Here is a 22,172-nt window from a genome sequence, read left to right on the forward strand (position 1 = left end):
CTCCCCTCAAAAAACCACAACTGAACAAAAAAAGGCAACAGAAAGTCCACACACAAAAATCCCACAAAAAAACCCAAACCAAAAACCCAAAGAACTCCAAACATCACCTTCCTCTCCCACAAAGTTTTTTTAGCAACCCATTTTTTTATACTTTAAGTACTACAGAATCATCTAGTTGACTATCCCTTCTCTGATTTTCAGGATCAACATTTTTGAGACAGCATGCCTATAGCTTCTCTACAAAGTAAAGTGATTCTAGCCCATTCTCAAAGTAATACCCTCTGTAACGGGCCCAGTCCTGATTTTTTTTTTTCCTTTCAAATACTGAGATGTTGTGTCTGACATGGTTGCTAACTGAAAAAAAGGTAAGCAAATGTACATTTGATACTAGGTTTCAGGCACCACCCTAGTTGTCAGTTATGCCGTTTAGATGCATTCCTGTTCTGTCCCTATTCATTATTAGTGTCTTAGTCATGCCACAATCCTATCCATTGCCTCACCCCAGCAAAATGGGCAGTAACTAATTAGAGTGGTGTGTACTGTGCTAAATTTTCTTTCTATGATTCTGGTAGAAATAGGCAAAAGCAGAAATGAAATGAAAGAAGCAGGGATAAAAGCATACAACTTCTTTTTTTTTTAATTTATTTTTCATGTGGTAATGCTCTGATGGGGGCAGTTGTAGACATTTGAGATGAACTCAGCTGCAGAGCAGCTTCTGTGGATGGTTTACTGCAGAATCTAGCTCCACAGGATGGTAGAAGCACCTCTTTAAATTCAGGAGAAAAATTCTTGACAGAGTAATAACACTGTATAGTAGCTTCAGGGTAAGAGTTTGCTTGTGGGAAGATTAATGTGGGATATTGGTAGTGGTGTTAAGACAAATCCTTTTGTTTCTAAAAAGGGATAGATAATAAGCACTATGGGAATACCAAAATTTGCACCTGTCTTGTCTTTGCAGTACCTGGCCTCTGGTGTTACAGATGGGGATTATGAGCTGTCATTTGTTAGCTTCTATAAGTGCTCAAAACCTTTTTAATGATGATGATGAAAGGTTTTAGCTGAAGAAACCAGGATTGTTGTTGAAAAGCTTTCTGTTTTGTTTTCATGGGAAAGTCTAGAAAATCACAAAGCAGTCACATCTGTTCTTGCAATTATCTCGGGCTAGGGAAGTAGACAAGGAATTCAGGAAGGCTGCTTCCATGTTTGCTCCTAGCTGGCTAATGTTGTTTAATAACTATAATTGTTTGAAAACAAAATGAAATTTTAAAAAATTTGCATGTGGATATGGAAAAAACTTGCATGTGGATATGGAAGGCAGTTTGTTTGACAAAAGACATTTCCAGATGTTTGACTATTAATTTCACTCTGATTTTGAGCTGAGCAATAAATCATAGGAAAAAATAAATAAAGATAATTTACGAGGAGAAATAAAATGCTGGGCATCATATTGAAGGGCATGTTTTAATGCATAAAAGACCAGGTTTAAAGGCACTGGAAAGGTGTAGGTGTAAAAGCAGATGACACAGCCTTTCCAAGAAATTCTGCATGTAATCCTACAGGCATGTGGAGGTAGGTGGATTCTAATAGCCTTTCGCTTTCAGTTGCAAAAGGGTTTCTTGGGGGAACTTTGTAATGACTCTACCCTGACATCCCTTACAGCAGTTCTTGGTCTCGTCTGAGTGTGTTAGGAGGACAGGGGGGTTTCAGTGTAGTGGTGTAGATAATTAAATCAATATAGTGATGTATTGTTCAGTATCTAGCTCTGGTGTGTTTTGGTAGCACTTAGTTTCAGAGTTTGTTGGTGGACACCTCTTACTCTAAATAGTCTTCTCATACTATGACAAGCATCCTTTAAAAATCATGACCGTCATTAAAAAGATAGATACTATGCTAAGGAAATTTTGTTAGAAATCAGTATCTTCTTAGTTTAGTGAATGGTTGACATAGTAAACACAATTCCTGAATTTGAATTTTCAAGTGTTTTATTTTCGCTATTTTTCTTACTGTGCCTGTATGGGAGTGTTTAAAAGGCCATTGTCTTTGAAGTTTGAAAACCCCTAAGATTCAAAATGTATTTGAAAATAAATCTGTGCTAACTCTGTGCAACCAACCCTACTGACTGACAGGACCAAAATGAGTAGGTAGCCAAGGAGAGTAGGATCACTTAGTTGAGCCAAATTATCAAACCCTCTCAGTCATCATCTGTATTTCTTGAGAGGAAAACATCAAATGCCAAATAATTTTTAACTTTCTAACTGGAAGGACAGTTTGCCACATATCTGCAAGCTTTTAATATGTAAGCTGTTAATAGGGTTGCCCTTGCTTATCTTCTAAAATCATTCTGATCTGCTGAACTCTTCTGATTTGTGTGTGCATATTTGTCTTTGGGCTTTTCAGTGTGAGGTGTTCTGGGTAATCAAAAGTTAATAATAAAATACTTCCTGTTCTTAAGTCATCTGTGTAATGCCTTTTTGGTTCGGAGTTCTTGTCTTTTAGTTTAAGTAAGTTCTGTCATAGATCTCCTCCTGTTTGCGCTCTGTCAATATATCTAACTTTAAATACTGTATTTACTTTACTTAATTGCCTTTCTGCTTAAGAAAGTAATAGGTACCTTTCATGTAGGAAAAAAAATCCTTTTGCAATTAGGTGCCTATAATAGAAGTATATCTTTAATGCAAAATTAATGTGGAATTAAGGTTCATAAGAGTGTTTTGAAACTGCTTGCTGGTATAAAAACTTAAGGATATGGCTCAGCTTTTCACCAAAAATCAAAGGTAAATGGTCAAGTTAACAGTACAAAGACAACTAGAAAATTTCAGAAAGTTTTTCAATTCTTTAAATTGGAAAATAAACTTGCTGTTGAAGATGGAAAAAAATCTTAAAACTTCCATTATAAAGTTTGATATTTCATCACCTGAAACTTACAATTTACAAAGGAGTTTGGAGAATCAATTCATTAAAAGGTATCAAAGTGTGAACAGGACCAACTTTTCTGTGTAGGCCACTTCAAAAAAGTTGTTGACCATTTTAAAATACTTATGCCCATCTAAGGAGCATCATTTAACAAGTCATACAAAGCCACAATTTACTAAACCAGTGCTATTCAAAAATGCTAATGGAAACTTTATAGATAGAACTGGCCTAAATTTTGTGGTTCATATGTGAAAGAGTAACAAACTATTAAGGTGTGGTCATCATGGAAATCTGAAACCAGGAAAAAGTGATTTTACTAACACCATTCCTTTCTTAATTTTTCTCTAAATTAGATTACCTAATAAATTATGAAAGTACAATTACTTTTGAAAGACTTCTCCATTGTCCTTAGTTAAATACTTTCAAAAGGTAATCTCTAAATCGAGCAATTAGAGAATTGGTAATCAAGCAATTAGAGAATCTCCCAAGAAAACTAAGAAGCAGCACATCTGGCATGGGGTACAACGTGAATTTTTCAGTTTAGATCTTTTATACCCTCCTCCGACTTTGTCATGCACAGTGTTCTGTCCCCAGTTACAGTCTGCTGTAGACCATGGCTTCTTGCAGAGTGGCATTTCCATCGTTTTTCTTTCTGCAGGAAAAAGATTGGCAGCTTGTTTTTGCCAAGTATTGAGGTTCAGAGGAGATAGAGAAAATAATAGTCAAGTTACCCAAAGGGTGATAACTGGCAGTTGCTACAGTGCCAAATTGTCATGGTTAGGTAATTTTGTTTACAAAAGATGTTCCTGTGGGCTTTATTGGATGAATAATTGTATTTTAAAGTTATTTTAACAAAGCACCAACTTGAATTTATTATTGCACAAAATTTTGTTTCTATTCATATACAATGCTACTGAAATTTCAATAATAATCATATACTTTCCAATTTATAGGCTTGAAGTCTTTGGAAATCTTTGATTGTAGTTGTTTTGTCATTTACAGTGTGACTGGTGACAGATTTTTAAACATGCAGTTCCCATTGCCTTCAACAGGAGCTATTAGGTATTTTGAGTCTGAAAAACAGTAACCACACCATCACAATGATAGTCACAATCCTAAATAGATTTTGGTGGGTTGTTTGTTTGTTTTTACTATATTAATTAATTAATTGACAAATAATTGTTTCCCTATATGTATTTATTACACTGAGATTAATGTTCTGCCCAGCATCTATGTATTCCTCTAATCTCCTAATTAAGTCAATTATACACCGTGGACCAGATTTAGTAATGAAGTAGAGATTGCTTGCAAGAATTAAACTTTGATGCTAATCAGGTTCAAAACAGTATTGATGCTTTCATTCTAAGATTCCAGCCAGTGGTTATCCCAAAAATTGGTTTAATTTTCTGCGGGAGAAATTGAAGTGTTGGAGATAAAAAATTAGAGTTTTCAATGTTTTAGTTTAGTTTTACTAAAGCATCCTAGTTTCTCAGAATTCTCTTTGACAGCTATCTAATACTAGTATATTGTTTGAGAAGAGAATGTAACCTGAATTGTTAAATAGCAAAATGTCCTCTTCTGACTTCTTAACTGAAATATAACCTTACAAAGGGAATTTATACTCATCTAAATTCAGGCAATTTACACTAAGTTTATGGTGATGTACTCGAAATGGCAATTTGTCTTCCCTCCCATATTCCCCAAGTGGTTAGTGCTCATGCATCCTAATTTGTTCATTCAAATCCTTGTTTGTCCACTTGGACTTTGCAGATAATCTGAAAGATGCAAAGGAGCTTCAAATGAATAGTAAATAGTGAAAGAAGGCTAAGAACATGATAATACTATCTTCTTGGCAATTAGGTATCTCAAATGTATAAACATTTACAAAAACAGAAAATATTTCTCCAAGTACAAGCCTAAGACTTCCTTCAGCCAAGCGTGGCAGTCACCACAGTCACTTTACTCAACTTGTTTAACGTTGTTTCGTACGTGTAATTCATGCAGAACATCTGAATTGTGTTTCATTTTTGGTATTTACAACCTTCAGAATGTGTTTTTATTTTTATTTAAACAAACAGATCATCTCATGAGGCTTCATTTTGTAGGGCAGGTGGGAGAAATCTCACCAGAATTAGCCATGCAGATCTCTTCAGTGGGTGTTCTTGACTGGTGTTTTCCTTGCAAAGTCACTTCCCTCTCCCCTACCCCACCCCCGGCTTATTTTTTTTTTCCCTCTTCTTCCAGTGTCTGTCCATCATGCCCTGGAAAAACCATACCACGATATATATTCAGAGATCATTGCTTGTAAATAATGCCTTTTTAATATCATCTCAAGTTACCTTATTTCTGAGACAGTCCTTCATTGGGGATGCAAAAGAGCATTTTCACTGATATGGTTGTGAAGCAGATTTTCTGACTTGGTCAAAAGATAAACTTAGCCAGTATCCTTCAGTCCAGTAGGCTAAGGCAGCAAAACACTTTGTTTTCTCTCAGTTGAACCCCACATTACACAATGTCTGCAGTTCACAGAAAGTCGTATTTCTTATGACCTGGAAAATACGGGTGCAACCAGTGCCTCACACTTTGGCTTTTTACTTAAACTGATAATAAGCCCTACATCTAACCACTTCCTAGATTGCAGTGAATAGCAGCTTGTGAAACCACAATTAATTAAAGTTTAGAAAACCACAGTTTTTGATATCTTTTGATATCTTCGAATTAGCTACATATATTCTACATTAAATCATCAGAAACCGACAGTATCACTGAATCAGTGAATGGGAAAATAAGAGGCACAGGGATATATAGAAGCAGAAAAGTATGTTTCAGAGCATAAATACTAATTTTTCATATGGGCGTTAAAAAGGGTACATGAGGGGACTAGAATGAGGGGTGCCTCTTTAAAAGGCTTTACAGCTCTTTTAAAATCCTGCTTGTGGCAGGATTGGGGCCAAAAGCAATGCCTAAATAAACTTGTTTAAAATGTTACAAGGAAGATTAATGGCCTGGTTGAGAACATAAAGCAGCTTAATTTCCTATGATTTATGTTAAAAAGAGTACCCATTCTCATACTATGTTAATAGCAAGCCCAAATGAATATAATTATCTATCTATCTATCTGTCTATATCAAGATACTTGGTTTAGTTGACCATCAGATTAATAAGAGATAATTTGGTCATATCTGTGGACAGTGACATTGTTATAACTGAAAATATCAGGCTTAATGGAAGACAACTGATTACCTAACAGTCTTCAGGAGAACGGTATTTTCTCTACAAAATATTGGATTTGTTAGTACTATGGGTTTATTACATGGCAGATGCCATCTTTCCTTCTTTTCTTTTTTGCAAGGAAAGGGCTGAAAAGAAATTGAATGTACAAAGGAAAATGTATATTTATTCATTATGGTAAAAGTAATTAGACTGTTTCAAAGATTTACTTCATTTTTAATAACACCAAGAATCAGGCTGAGGCAGTTGTTTATAGTGGTGCCTTTAGATTCAACCTATTCCATTTTAATGGATTTGTTCCTGCTGTATGCAGCAACAAATTTCAGGAGACTATTAGAAATAGAATGAAGCAGTCTGCTTTCAAACCATCTTTGAAGGATGGATTTTAAATAGCTTTGAAAAAGTAGAGCATGGCAGAAATGCATCTACTTTTATTTTATAGTTGATACTAAAAGCATCTTCTCAAGTGTGTTATATTACATACTATATTGAGGTTTCAAAGAAATTATAAATGATACTGCCAAAGGAACATCTGCTACTCCCGATTTTTAATAAAACCATTTTTTAATTTAAAAAAACTGTGACTCTCTAGTTTTCTTCAAGAGAAAGCAGCTAAATTAAAGTCCAAAATTGGAAAAGTTTCATTCTCATTTTAGTTAAGGGCTTCTGGTTTGACATCCAGCTAAAAAAAATGTATTTTCCTACCAGATATTCTATATTTAAGTATACTGGCATGCAATTATTTATTTTTATATGTACCATTAGTTTCCTAAATCCAAAGGGTTAAATGTGCAAATTGACAAAGAGTTACTGAGGAAAAAAAGTTTGGTTATGTATTCAGAAGAGCTTCTGGCAGAGTTAGTCAAAACAGATTTTAAAACTACTCAGAATTAAGTTGTTTCTGAAATTCAGCATGTCCCTCAGCATAATATAACAGATCTAGAAAGATCAAGGTTACCAGGTAGATTCTTTGCAGTTGCATCACAGAGATGCAAAGCTGGAAGGGAACTCAGTGGGACTGGACCTTTTCGGAGCAATTGTCCTGCATTAAGCAGGGAGTAGATGATGCAGTAAGCTCGTTTTTGCCACATTCTGGTGCTGTTCCTGAAGTCCAGCTATGAAGATTTCAGAGATTGCCCTGTCATCTCTTGCCCACTTTTACATTGTATCAAACCTTTTTCAAACACTTAACATAAATCTTGTCATTGATGGACCAGGGGACAGCTGATCATTTTGCATGTTTGTTATCTCCTGTCAGCCTGCTCTTGTCGAGATGAAAGAAAGTTGTGTCACTTAATCTTTTATCACAGTTCATTCTTCTGTTTTCATCCTACTCTTTCTTGTGAATATCCTGTTTCTTTCTGTCTGTAGCTCACAAGTGCTGGAGATTAATCTGAACACTGCACTTCAGCTGAGACCTCTCTGGCAGCTCAATATCTGTTTTCATGATGTTGTTCTGAAAATACCTAAATGAGATTTGGTTCTTTTGAATAGGATCCCATCCTCTCTTATTCAGGTTTTGGTCTCCTCTGTAACACTGTTTATTCTGCATCAGACTCTACTTATGATTTTGTATTTATGTTTCTAATATTTTACTCCTAAATGCAAGGAATTTCAAAATGCTTTTTCTTAAATTTCTCTTTTTAAGCATACTTTCCCTATTAATTTTGACTTTTTTTTTTTTTTTTTTTTTTTTTTGCAATCACACTATTCTACTTGTGTGAGTAATATATATCCAAGTATAATGTGATAATATGAAATGTTTGATGACCAAAAGAATGGAATTATTAGGACAGAGATGAGGTTCTTTCCCTGCAAAGTATTGCTTTGTTCAGGGACTTTTTACCTTCAAGGCAGGACAAGCTCTGATTTGCAATGTCTGCTGTACAGGAATTTAGGGTGTGTTCATTTTATTGTGATATGAAATGAACAGAAGGCTGTTGTGGAATGCAATTTAACATGTATACTGTAGGATTAAATTCAAGTAGTGTTCACTGTAGAAGTAATTTTCATTGTCTTTCAAAAATACACTTTCCAGTTGTAGCAAATGGTCATCCCTAGTGTTTAACGTCTGGTGAACCTCCTCTGAACATACCAGAATAAGTAAACATTTTCTTAAGAACACCTACCCTTTTCCAGTGGGGAAGTTCCTAGGGGGAACTTAAAGAGCAGTTCATTCACTGACTCCAAACACTTACTGTAGTTAAATTTGATTAAGCTGTTACATGTGTTTTGAGTAAAATGAGTGATTTTAGAAAAGGTCTGCAGACATGGTGTCCTCTAACTATGGCTCGCCATGTCCCCTGTCATAGAAGAATGTGCAAAACCTTTTTCTATTCAGAACAGCTGCACTTATATTTACTCTTTACTCTTTGTCAGCTACTGTCAATCAACTAAGAACTAGAGCTTTGTTACAGAAAATTTAAAAAAAAGGCTTCTGTAAATCATAAATATAGGAGACACAACTTTTTTCGTCCTTGAATTTTAGGTGCGTCTATAAATGTAGGGATTAATAGTCACAGTAACCCCATTTGCAGTAAGATCTGACCAAACATTCTTAAGGCTATATCTACAGGCCCTTCCTGCCATCTGCTTGCAGGAATCTGTTTTTGCATTGATTCATTTGAGCACTTAGTTTGCTGTCAGTTCAACTCCAATGTTATTCTTCCTTTTTGATCATAGTTTCATATCATAAGCAAAATTCAGGGTGTCCTGTTCTCCTGACTGAAGTAAAAGATGTTTTACAATTCAGCCTTCAGGTATATATACTGGACTTACATGGTATCAAAGTTTCAGGGAAAGAAGCTAAGCTGTGGTGGAATCCTATTCTGCTAAAGTTCAGCTAAATCTTGGAGCCAGAGTCTCTATAAAATAAATAAAATATATGTTAAAAATATAAGGATATCATGATAAATATTGAGAAGGTATCTTCTCTTTCTTGTTCCCAGTATTTCATATATAAATTTTTATAAAGTTTCACTTCTAGAAGGGAATTGCAAGTATAATACAACATTCATCCAAATAGGATGAACTAGAAAATTACATTTAACTTTATATTCAAAAAACGAAGGTAAAGGGTTTATTTATAGCAGCATTTGAAAAAAACACTTCTTACTTAGCTGTCAACTCATGCTTTTGAATGTCCATGAAGGAATATTTTAGTGCAAAGTGATGTCACTACTATTTAAAACAGTCACTAAATAACCTACCTCTTTAATCACAAGGACAGTACAAACACAAAACAAAAACTACCTTAAGGGCTTAGGGTTGAAACATAAAAAGCTAATTGTGGGTACAATCAGAAAGTCATCAAGCAATGAAATATTGACATAGTTTTCAAGGGTCTCTGCAGAGTTCTTCTTTAACTTTTCAGTGAGAGCAGTATGAGGAGAAAATATCACGTGGAAAAGTCAGCCAGTAATCAATGTAGAGTTCTGCCCTGCAAATGGGTACAAGACTGCAATGACTACTGAACAATGAGCTGGAGTAAGCAGGGAATCAACTTTAAATGTCCTAAAATATTGTGATGAGTAGTTAATAAGGGAGAGTTGAAAGGAAGGTGCTAAGACAGAGAGGAGAGAGTAACTACTTGGGAAAATATTTTCTATTTCCAAAACTTAACCTGCAGCAGTCAGCAGCAGTCCCGTGAGGTGTAAATAGTAGACCACCTGTCCTGCACGTTCCCTCACACCTTCCCCTCGTTGTAAGGATTCACTAATTTGTTTAAGACAGTCCTGTGAATATAAAAAAGAAAATGCCACCAGACATGAAGGTTATGATTTCTTAGACATTGGGAGATTTGCCTGTTTTAGCACCTTGCTGCAAGCACATGACAAGATCTTTCTCCAAAGAAGGATCTTATGAGATTGTGATGAAACTGTACTTCAGTAAATTATTTTGGTACTTCACTTTGCCTGTGTACAGTCTACTTTCAGTCATTTTCAGCAGGTACTTTATCTGTATAAACACACAACATACCTTTTAAAATGTGTATATAGATGTTAGTATTGCCCATGGTCTGAATTAGACTAAATATTTTTATTAAGCATTTAAATTGTACAAGACATAACATTATCTACTGGGTTACAGCTTTTTAAACTTGCAGTTATAGTCCTCCCATATGCTCAGGCATGAGACAGGAACAGCCAGATAATTTTAAATGCATTTCATAAATTTGATTTGAAAATGTTATAATGAAAGTTACTCTAAAGTTCAGAAATCAAAATATTTAGCAGTTCTTACTAGGATACAAAATGTAGACTTTTTTCTTATGGCATAGATATATATAGTTATATGGTGTGGGAAGAGCTCACTCTAAATTTTGTTTTAAACTCTCATTTAGAAGAGAGAAATGTATAAAAAAGGAGAGAGTGCTCTCTAAAAATTAAGATTTTGGAAGTAGTTATGATTTAAATGTTACTCTGCCACAAGTATACTTAGTAGGAGCCCAACAGTAAACCTAAGATTACTTTGTATATCTACAGTAATTTGAAAATGATAAAAAAAGACAAATTATTTCAGGAAGTAACTCGAGATTAAAACTGACATACTGATTCAACTTTGAAGCTTCTTGTCTTGGAGATAATCTATGCCATAACTTGTTCTATACTATTATCACAGCCTAAGTGTTTGCTTTTTAATGCTTCCTGTTCAGCTCAGTGAATTTCAACTTCATCAGGTCCTGCTTTCAGAATAGTAAGGGTGGGTCTTTGTCTACTGAGACAAAATATGTCCAAGTCGTGAGATGTCTTACATTTCTTTGAGACTTCTGTGTAGAATCCTGTTCACTACCTTGTCCACAAATTCCTAATGCAAGCAAATACAATTAAAAACCAATTAGAAAGGTAGAAAAAAGGCATCAGAATCTGACTTCCATTCCAAGTATCTAGTTGAACCTGCAAGCTTTCTGGATTCTGGGGCTTGCAGGGGTTATATGCTTCATGGCTTGAGATTTCTGCAGTTGCCAAAATGCTGGCAACACAGCTTTCAAGCAGAGTTGCTTATACAATTCTTCTCTCCTTAATTAGCTGAAAGAATAAATCAGTGAATCCATGTTCTTACCCAAAAGAATACAAGAATCACTGGGTCATTTTGTAAAAAAACAAATACTTCCAGTCAAGGAGAGGCAGATAATTTTGTAGTGCTTATGAAATACTCATGAAGTAGCACGTGCTGCTTAAATGAGACTTACCAGATGCACTGAAAAAGTCAATAATGTGCAACTGTATCCAAGAAAGATAGTTGTGTCTGTGTAGATATTTCCTAGGTACAGAAACCTCTAAAACTATCATGATGAAGTGTATTGACAATAAGATCTCCCATACAACACAGTGCTGAGCATCAATTTCTTTTTTTTTTTTTTGCCTTTAAAATATATCAATGTGATTTTTCATTGATATATGTGATCACAGGAAAAATCAAACTGTATTTTATGCATATATAAACACAACTGGTTTTGTACCCATATGTGATTATAGATATTTATGATAACTAACCAATCACTGAAGTTTTTTGAAAACAGCTTCCAGAGATTATTGCTGTTGGTGGCATCCTCTGAGAGTTAATGAACTAGCTCGAAATGTGTCAGCTCTGTCTTCACAGAGTGTCTTTCACACCTATACTGTCTATTTCAAAAGGTGTCAGTGTGCATGTGCTTCAGGCAAAAAGCTGCAATTTGCCAGAGGAACACTGATGATTAGTGACATCCTGTGCTATTCCCATGCTGCTAGCTTCCTTGGGAGCATCTTGCAGTTGTTTCCAGCACAATTGGAATTCCAGGCTTTCTCTGCACAGAAACTCTATTTAGAGGAATATTTAAACATTTTCAAAAAATATTTTATCTCAAAAGTTTAGCCTGAGGAAATGTTATGCTTTTAGTTAAGCTATAAGACTGTTATCCAATGCTACTTTTGCACATCTTTATTCTTTTATTCCCTCCTGTGACAGGCAAAACCAGAAAGGCACAAAAGTGTTCATTTTCCCTTGTGATCTCTGTGATCTTTCTCCTGTTGGTGGCTATGGAGAGCAGAGACTAGGCATTATTCGGAAAGCAGTCCTCAAACTGCAGTAACAAAAATATGGATGTAGAGTTTGGAAAGCCATCTCTGGCTTTAAGATGTAAATTGGTGCAAGGGCATTCTAAGCAAATGAGGTCCTCGGTGAGATAAAAAGAAAAACCCTGCATGCACATGAAGAGAGCCTGAGCAAGCTTTTGATAAGAGGCTGTAGTGCACTATAGGAACAGAAATTTTAGAGAGCCTGTGAAAGGCAGAGAGCTGGAAGGCCAGGAAGGAGAGGTGCTGTCATCCTGCGGTATGGTTTTCATTTGCAGAAGCATTAAATTGGGGAAGGCTGGTACCCCTCTATCTCTGTGTCATTTGACTGGCAGAAGTTGCATCCCTGAAGCAAGGCCAGCTGAAAGAGAAGGATGTTTAAATCAGTGCCGCTGGAGCTTATTTCAGCAGCCCCAGGGTGGTGTGCCTCTCATGCAACCAGCCTTGCTGCTGTGCCAGTAACTTCATATAAAGCAGTAAAAAGTGCTGCAGTGGATGGGATGGATGGTACCTGTGACAACCTTCCTGACTACCATCTCTGCCATGTGCAATAAACATCCTCGCCCTATTCCTGGTTTTGGCAACCTAAATGGATTATCTGCCTCGGTGTTTTTTGGGGGTTGGTTGGTTGGTTTTTTTTTTTTTTTTTTTTTTTTTTTTTTTTTTTTTGTGGGTTTTTTTGGTGGTTTTTTGGGTGTTTTTTTTTTTTTTTTGGTTTGTTTTGTTTGTTTGTTTGGGGGTTTTTTTTGCGTTTTTTGTTTTGGTGGGGTTCTTTTGTTTTGTTTGTTCTGTTTTTTGGTTGTGCCTTTTTTTTTTTTCTTTTTTTGTTTTTTATTTTTTTCTTTTCTTTAATTCCTTTGCTTAAGGCATAAGAGGAGGATCCTGGAGCTTGATTTCTCTGCTTGGGTATTTGCACACAGGCCCAGCTACAGATCATCTCTCTTCCTTCTGCCTTGCAACTTGAACAGGACTAACACTTTCCTAGCAGTGCACATTAATGTTGCACATTGAAGATGTCTATAAATGAGAGACTTTCACAAGTGCTTTTTCTTTTGTACTGCATAGATGCAAGCAAGTAAGAGTGCTTATTCATGTAGGTCAGAATTCCTAGAGCCTTTTCACACCTATTACTGCATGTACTTATGGGAGAAAACAAAGAGCCATTGTTATGCAGAGAAATTTGTGTCTTCAGGGCAAACTCGAAGGAGTTGGATATCTGCTTTCCCTCATAGCTTCTAATGATGCTAGTAAGAGGGTTACCTGTGATTATAAAGGAAGAAAACAGGCTCTTTATTGTGCATGTTACAAGAATGTGCATGTACTGTAAGTTTCAAAATCATATCTTTAAATCTAAGCAGGACTTGGAGTGTTCCTTTAAATTAATTAAAAAAAAAAAAAGAGACTCTAAGGATATTTCATTAAAAGAAATACGTTATTTCTTTCGAAGTACTGATCCTATTTGGGTTTCAGGGAAAGACTTTGAGGTTTTTATAGAGTCCCTTCTAGTTTGATTAAACTACACTGATGTTTATTAGTTTCTCTGAACTGTGCCAACTGATGAATGGGTCATAACTCAGAAAGTGCTTGACAATATTTCTTCAAGACAAGAAAGGAAAATAAAAAGTGGGTATTTCTTTTGTGGGGAGATAGTTATTTTAGACATAGTATTCAGTAGTTGTAAGTGTCCTGTCATGAATGCCAAGTATTCGACTCACTTGTTTTTGTTTTTCCAGTCTTAACTTAGTGCTTGTGTTATTAAACATTAAATTCCTTACTCCTGGTGGCAGCAACCTAACATTACTATTTTTTGCCTCTCTAACTGGAAGAGGGTAGTGTTAGTACCTTTAGAGTGTTAGTACTCCTATCCTGAGAAACAGGAGCAAAATAAAGGCTTTTCTTAGATCATAATAGTGCTTAAGAGCTGATCTTGTGTAGATTGTAGGTCAGTGCTGTTATGTTCTGAATTATTTATCCTTGGAGCAGGTACAGTGCAAGGAAAGATGGATAGTGGCAAGCAGGAAAGTTATAATATCCAGTCTCATATCCAAATTTATACCTGGTATCTGTCTAACACACTTCTGGATTCTTCAGGTAAACCAATGAAGAGTATCTTAAAAAAATTGGTCGTATTCCTTCTCTTACAGAACTTGTGAGATCTAGGAATTGCCTTTTTGCTCATTTTACTGATTTGATAAGGCTGTTACAAACCTGTATGCTGTGAAATTCCTGGTGCCAGAGTGAATCTAAAGCTTTATTTGTGTTGCCAGCTGCTGCACTTTCGGCTGTGATGGCTTTGCTTTTGCAGGTCTATGCTTCTTTTTCAGAAGTTTGCTTCTTGTTTATTATTCAGCCACATAGACAGTCATGCTGGCATAGCAAGGAGATGTAAAATGCTTAGCATTATGAAGGTTTGGCCTAAATACTGTGCATAGGATAACACAAGAAATAGGTGTCAGCACAAGAAATTAATCATAAATTAATCATGAGTCTTCAAGCTAGGCTACATGCTAAATAATACTTTAGGCTTGAACTTCAACTAGATAATTTTAGATTTGTTGAAGTTTTTGTTCAGATCTGCTGCTTCAGTGAGAGTTGACTTCTTATTCTACTTACAATAGTGTCCTACTCTTTTCCCTTTGAGAAAGAGATCAGATTCATTTAATAGGGTAAAACTAACATTGTGAGCACCATAAGATGCATTTTAGTCCCGAATTTTTTTCTGGGGCACTGTTATGTGTAGTGCTCCAGGCTGATAGTCTTGTGACATTAATCTGTACTATTTTTGTCCTTTTTTTCCAAGCCCATCTCTTTACCTGTTGCCTAAATATTCTCTATTGGCCTGTCTTGTGTGTTTGTAAACAGCTCAGGGGATTTCTGTGTGGTATTTGTTTTGATAGAGCTAAGTGCATGTACAGAAATATAATATAAACAAACCTGAAGAAAATTCTGTGTGATCCAACACTAATTGTCATTCTTGGCTGTTGTACAGGCCAGCAGAAGTTCAATGTTTTCTGCTCTGGTTTTCATCCTGAATCATTTTAACTAACAGTAAATATGCCACTGTTTGTCTCTATCTTAGTTCTAAGCATATTTATGCTTATTAAAGTAATTTGAAATTGTTTCCTGGGCAGAAAAACAGAAACAAACCACAGAATGTTTTTTTACTAGAGGAATCACATAGAGAACTTGATGTATTTGTCAAATCTATCTTGACAGAAATTATCCGTACTCAGGGAAAAAACATAAGAAAGGTGATCTCAAACCTAAAATATTGATATGAGTTGAGAATGTGTTGCTAAAACAGAATTTACTATCAATTAGCATTTATTGTAGCAGAGCTTGGAAAACATCGCTTCCCAGAAAATGGTTTCCACCAGGAAAGATATTTTGGATAGTTGCTATATTTGGACAGCAGAAATGTCTGTGGTCCTGGCTTCTATCTCCTCTGTCAGATAAATAAATATATGTTAAATCAAAGGTTGATTATTTTTTAGCTGACCTGTTAGGGGAGACATGAGAAATTTCTATGGAGTAAATCAGATGATACCATCTATAGAATAAATGTCCAGTTGACAGATGGCTGCTTCATTATCAGATCATTATTTCCATCAATGGTGAGCAGCAAAACAGCTAGAGATTATCAGTGGTCCTCCTGGGAGGCTTTCCTACCACCATTCTGCTGTGAAATGGCATCTCTGACACCCACTGACTGCTGATGCCATAGCACAGCACAGGGAGTGCCTTGAGAACACCAGTGAGTGTCAGGCATGCAGCTGGGGTGAGGGAAGTAGGACTGCCTAGAGAAATATAGGTTAAATTACAACAAGAGTGATAGACTTACTATAAAGTGAATGAAAGCTTCAGGTAAGAAACATTTCAGCATTTCTGAGTTGCAGCTATGATGTTAGTTTTTAAAGCTGTGCTGAAATTCTGCATTTGCTTGTTCTAGAAGGTGTGTACCATCAATGAAGGTACCATCGAGTTTTGATTTCTTGCATCAAGTAATTTCTGCTTTCCACTCTGCAAGTAAAACCTTATAGCATGTGTAAACTCTGCCTATAGGTGACAAACTTTGAGACAGTCAAATGAAATTAAAAATTGTATACAATTCCAATATATCGTTTTAGTCATTGGAAGAAGTACCACTTACACTGCCCTGGATATTCTGTCCAAAGGATTTAAATTATAATGTAATTAGTATCCACTAGCAAGTAAAAAGAGTGTGAAGTATAATTAGAAGTGCCATTTATCTTGAACAGTTTATTGAATTAAGATTTCGTAAAGGTTATTATGTCACAAATTCACACAGCATTTATGGCTTTATTGTATCAATTATCTTTAATCTTTGGTACATTTTAACTGTCATATAAATTGACTCCCATTAAAGATTATTGGAGAAAACATTCTTAATCCTAAGATCCTGATGACTTTATTCTAAAGCATTCAGAGTTTCATAATTTTGCTGTTTCAATTACTTTTTCTTTCTGTTTTGGGCTGCTGTGAGAATGACTAGAAAGTGATGGCAACTTTGTGTTACCATTAAGTGCAATGATTCACCATATTCTCACAACATTTTAACTCAGGCAAACGCCTCTTGAATCCAGAATACTGTACACTGATGGATTACTTGATATATATGTATTGTTTAGTGTGCCTGCTGTAAGTTGTAAATATGGAAATACGTTCTAGATCAATACATTTTCTTCTAGAATCCACCTGTTTCTCTGGCAAGGGAAATCCCAGCAGAAGTAAGACATTGATTTTGTTTTCCATGTTAGTAAAACCCTGCACCTTTAAGCCAGGAAATGTGACTGTAACAGGACTGTGGAGAAAAACAGAAAGAAAAATTTTGGAATGTTTATTTTTTTGACCATCTGAATTACAGTGTCACAGCACGGTTCTGAAGCTTGCTAAGTAGCATATTTTGCTAAGAGCAACTATTTAAATTATAGACCAGAATCTGTTGCTTTATTATCATAACGTAATAGATGGGTCAACATGTTACTTTTTTTAATGCAGGCAATGGAGCAAAGAGAAGGAGAAATATTTTAATATTATGAAAACCACATTCATTCAGAATGGGAAACAACTGTTTCACCAACTCACCTCTATAAAAAATTATTAGCAAGATAAAAATATTGTAGAATTATCAGTAGCACATCATTTAATCTATGTTTTGTATTATTTTTCGCGAAGCTTCCAGTTAAAAACAGCACAAATCCTTCTGGTGGCTGCATTTCTTGAAGTTGTAGAGACAGAAAGCCTTGAAGCAAAAAACAGGAAGGCCATGGTGGTTACTCTTGTTTGCTGCTCTTTCAACCACAAATTTAGCTGAAACCAAATATGTATATTTAATAGAATTTAGAGGACAGAAAATAAAATAATATTATTGGTATAGGATACAGCTACCATAAGAGTATATATTTTAGAAAACTTCTGCCGAGTGAGTAGTGTTGCAAGAATTGTTTTACTAAATCTTCTTTTCTGGCATAACTGTTACATTTCTCATCAATTTCCCTGATCATTTTGAAAAGGTAAATGACTACCTACCTTTGATGGAGAAAATTACAGTGTATACACACTTCACATTACAGTACTGAGAGTGCCATTTTGACACTAAGTAGTATGAGGATTTTTAGATATAGATACCTGTATAAACACATATTCTTGTTCTTTCCATCCCCTAAATTGGCAGCATGCTCAAATTTTTCTTTGTCTCTCTCAAATGAAGCAGATGAATTGCTCTGGTGCAATATTGTGGTCGTAATGTCTGTAGTAATGTCTGCATACAGAAAAGCCTAAAGTCCAAACTTCAGGTGTTTCAGAAGCAGCTTCCTACTTAGGCTTACCTTCCTGACTTTTTTTATTCTTTTGAAAGTACAAATAAATTCATATTTTTAAAACAGATTGTAGAGTGAACAAAAACAGATGCCTCACTTTGCTTGAATTTTCTGTGACTAAGTACTCCTGTCCACTGAGTTTGTCAGTGAGATACTCAATTTCAATGTTTAAATACATTTGATTTCATTTGGAATATTTTTTTCTCTTTGTAAGGGAGAAATAATTTTACTTATGCCAGATGTTGTTATTACTCTGTCCATTATTGTTTAACCAGAAGCATAATTCTTAGTGCTGTATGAAACACAACTGGTGCAGTTTTTTTATCTATAGATGAGAGCAATAATATTTGCTGGTTTTGTACTGGGATATGTTAATATTTTGCATTGAAGGACAAGAAGACAAAGATAGTGGCTAAGTTTCTGAGGAAAGGCAGAATGCGAAACATTTCAGATTTCTAGAGGGGTTTGGGAAGTGCCTGTAAGTGGGGCCATATTTTTAAATCACTCTTTGTTCTATTTCTAAAGTCCCATCCATCACTCAGTGAACATCTTCAAAGGACAGGTGTAGTGGCATGCTAGCTGCAAGGTTAAAAATGTAAGTAGGCAAACTCTGCAGAGGGAGTTTGTTTACAATTATTGCTAAAGAATAATTAGGTACTTTTTGACTCTTGTCATTTGTCTTGTTAGATAAACTGTACTTCGGAAACAAGCTACCTGCTTATAAACTTTCCCAGCTATGTAACTTGGTAAGGTACAGCACTTTGTCAGTGCAGGTCCATTAACCCTCTGACTGGTGCTCTCTCTTGGCTTTGGTTGCAGCACCACACAGAAGCCCCCAGCCCATCACTGCTACCCCCATCAGCCCTGCCCCTGGATGTGTTAAACAACGCTGTTGCTGGATTTAGCACTGTGGAAGAACTGATCCGCTATCTTGAACCAGATCGGTGGCAACTGGATTTGGAAGATTTGTACAGGCCAACGTGGCAGCTTCTTGGGAAAGCATACATTCATGGGAGGAAGTCAAGAGGTAATTCACTCTTCTGTCTGGCCTTGCAGCTTTCTACTGGTATGATTTCTTCACAAAGAATTAAGAGTGTTCTTCACCTTGAGTTTTGGTTCCAAGAAAGAAATACGAACAAAGAGCAGATACCACTGTTGTTAGCTGTCCTCACCATTGAATTATTTGAAAAAGGGTGATAGCTAAACTCAAAACTTAAAGAAATTTAGCAGGATAGGGCAGCAAAGGGGAATTTTAAAAAAAAGCAAACACAGTAGTTTCCTGTAGGGAACCTGGGAGATCTTTATTTCCCTAAAGTAGCAGGGCATCTTGACAGGGTAACATTTGAAATTTGTGGGTTTCTTTTTTTAGGAGGGCAAAAGCATCATTTTCATTTGAGGTAGGTATTGTCTTACACCTACTGTATCATGTGAATGATTGTTTGTTTCCCTAAAAGTTTTCCAGTCTCTACATGAAATTAATTGAGAGGAATTACCTAAATGTTTTTCTTTGACGACACCTTAGGAAATACCACGTGTCCCTGTTTGGGTTGATCATGCAGTTGTCAACTTCATCGGAAGTAAAGTAGATTGTGTTTTCAAAATCTGTAGATCTATTGATCAGCAACTCATTTTCTTCCTTCTACATCTGATGAATTTCCTGCCACATCCCATCCAGATGCTACCCACTATTTCGTGTTTATGGATAACGTTTGGATGGATAGCATGAAGGCAATGCCACCTTCCTTGTCCACCATACAGCATGAAAAGGAAAACATATGAATGTAACTGAACAGACTTCCCTGTTGGTGGACATAAACTAAAAGGTTATCATCTGATCAGCAAGAAAAGGGAGGAAGTAGAACCTGTCATAGCTCAAATATAAAGGTTTGACAGATAATTCTTAAATCAGAGCCCAGAAATCAATATTTGTACCCCAGCCATACTGCTGTAGCTGTGCATTGAGCAGCTAAATTACAAGCCAAAAGAGGAGGAAATATCTTTAAAAGTCTCAGATAGTCATTTAACGCTTCCTTAATTTAAGGGATTTAGTATTTGCCAAATGCATGCCATAAGCACACAGTAAGTGGGAGAAAAACAAAATGCAGGTGTTGGATAACATCTATATAGACAAAAGAAACTCCCTGCAAGACACATCTTAGGAAGAAACTATCAGAGTAAATCTTTTAAAGACTTCTAATTAGATGCTAAAATAGATTTTTTTCACTGAATAAACATATCATGGTATTGCCACATTTGTCTTAGAGACCACCCTCAGACTGCATTACTGAGTCTGTAATATAATAGCCTGAGGAAAATATGTCCACTTGAAATGACATAGGACTATTCAATAGATAGGAAAAGCAAAATCTTTTTCTTCTTTATGATTTTTTTCCCATGTTATTCTTTCAAGCAGCATTTCTGCCGTATTTCAAAACCTTTATAAGAAATGTTTGTCCGAAGTGCGTATCCAAAAATTTTTGGTTTTATTCAAACTCTTTGATTCATGGTTAGATCAGTTTCATTTTTACAGTGTTTTACAGTGTAAAAGCTAAATTGCTGTCCTGTTTTCATAAGCAAGTTACTAAAAGTATATCTTACTTTATGTAGATAAATGTCCTCTACTCCTACCCAATAATTTGTTTGAAAAGACTATATTTAGACAACCTAAATTCCAGAGAACTTCTGTCTCTGATGTTTTCTCTGGATAAAATGTTTCCAAAAACTTCTAGTCAGTAAAGAAGAAACACCAAGTTCAGAACCTTTGATGTCTAAATATAGTCCTAAATTCTTTTATGCTATTAAACATGCTTAAAAATAAAATATATTGTCCTGTGCAAAAAAAATTATCCCATCACTTCCCAGTGAAATCTATGTATAATCATTAGATATCTGAAATCTCCTAAGGAGGAAAAAGATAATCCAAATCAAAGCATAGTCCTTAGCAGTTGTGGTTTTTGTAGAGTTATGAGACGATTTTTTTTTAATACCCCACTTCTTGCTTGAGATCTTGTAACAGCTCCTATTGTAGATGCCTGTAAGAAATTTACATTCCCAGGAACATTTCCAAAGTGCTTAGGAATGAAAACCATTCTGCTGCTATCTGTGGTCGCACACAAGTGCCCCAAGTGGAATTCAATTTGTTTCATTGACTTCAAGAGCAGTATCCAGCTGGAAAAAATGTTTTGGGAAAGAAGTTTCCCTGTGGTACCCAACACACATCCAAAAGATGCCAGAAAATTGCATTGCCAATTGCATAACACAATTAATTTCAGGCTGCTGTAAACATGGATTAGTTCAGTTGCATGTGCCAATGTAGGCACACTCTTGAAATAGAGTTTACTGTAGGCCTACCTGCATCTACATTTTTTCTCCTTCGCTTATTTTTATTTTAGTGTTTCCCATTTCTGCTACTGCAGAGCCTTTCACTCCTCCTGAGCTAGTGCTAGAGAAAAGAACCTTGACTGTTGTGTCAAACATGATACATGAGTGGAAGCCAAGTTGAAGGAGTGTTTAAATGTTCACATTATAACAGGTACTGTAACTCAGTGCACTTGGGAAATCCACATAACCTTTTATTGTGGTTGAGTAAACACTTTTAAGGGAATATATACATTCTCTCATCTAACTTCATGCTCACAGTGTCTTAAAATAAATTTTGAACAGACAGCTACTCTTTGAAAAAATAACAGCTTCATTCACACACTTCAAAGAAATGATTATATAAGCACTAGATAAATTTGCCACAGACCTTTTAATGAAATTGAATTACATAAGGTAGGGCAAGGGTTCATCATGAGGTATCATAGCAATATACCTAAGTACATTTTAAAGCATGGAAATCAAACATGACATTTGTGCATCTCTCCTGAAGCCTGTTGTAACAGTACAGTACACTGAAAGACATCTGCTAAGAGCTGACTCTGTGTTCTCCAACAGAACCCTCTTAAAATTAATGTCTGCAGGTTTGAGAGGTTGAGTTCAAATTAATTCCTTTTTTGTGACAAAATGTGTAACATGCTGCTTATTTTAGTGCATTGCCCTTTTCTCTATAACTACAGTATGGAAATTTGTACATTACGCCAAGGGAAATATAGGTTGGATATTAGGAAAAAGTTTTTTACAGAAAGGGTGATAA

General features: G+C 35.6%; 1 protein-coding gene across 1 annotated transcript in view; it reads left to right on the forward strand.

The window, feature by feature from the left end:
• The window catches only part of PDGFC (platelet derived growth factor C), a 122,531-nt gene that overhangs the window by 95,339 nt on the left and 5,020 nt on the right, over positions 1-22,172 (forward strand). The window contains exon 4 of the mRNA XM_066317666.1: positions 18,857-19,064. Coding sequence (XP_066173763.1) covers positions 18,857-19,064 — 208 coding nt within the window. The remainder of the gene's footprint in view (positions 1-18,856; positions 19,065-22,172) is intronic.

Source organism: Sylvia atricapilla, chromosome 4, assembly GCF_009819655.1.
Source record: "Sylvia atricapilla isolate bSylAtr1 chromosome 4, bSylAtr1.pri, whole genome shotgun sequence".
NCBI lineage: Eukaryota > Metazoa > Chordata > Aves > Passeriformes > Sylviidae > Sylvia > Sylvia atricapilla.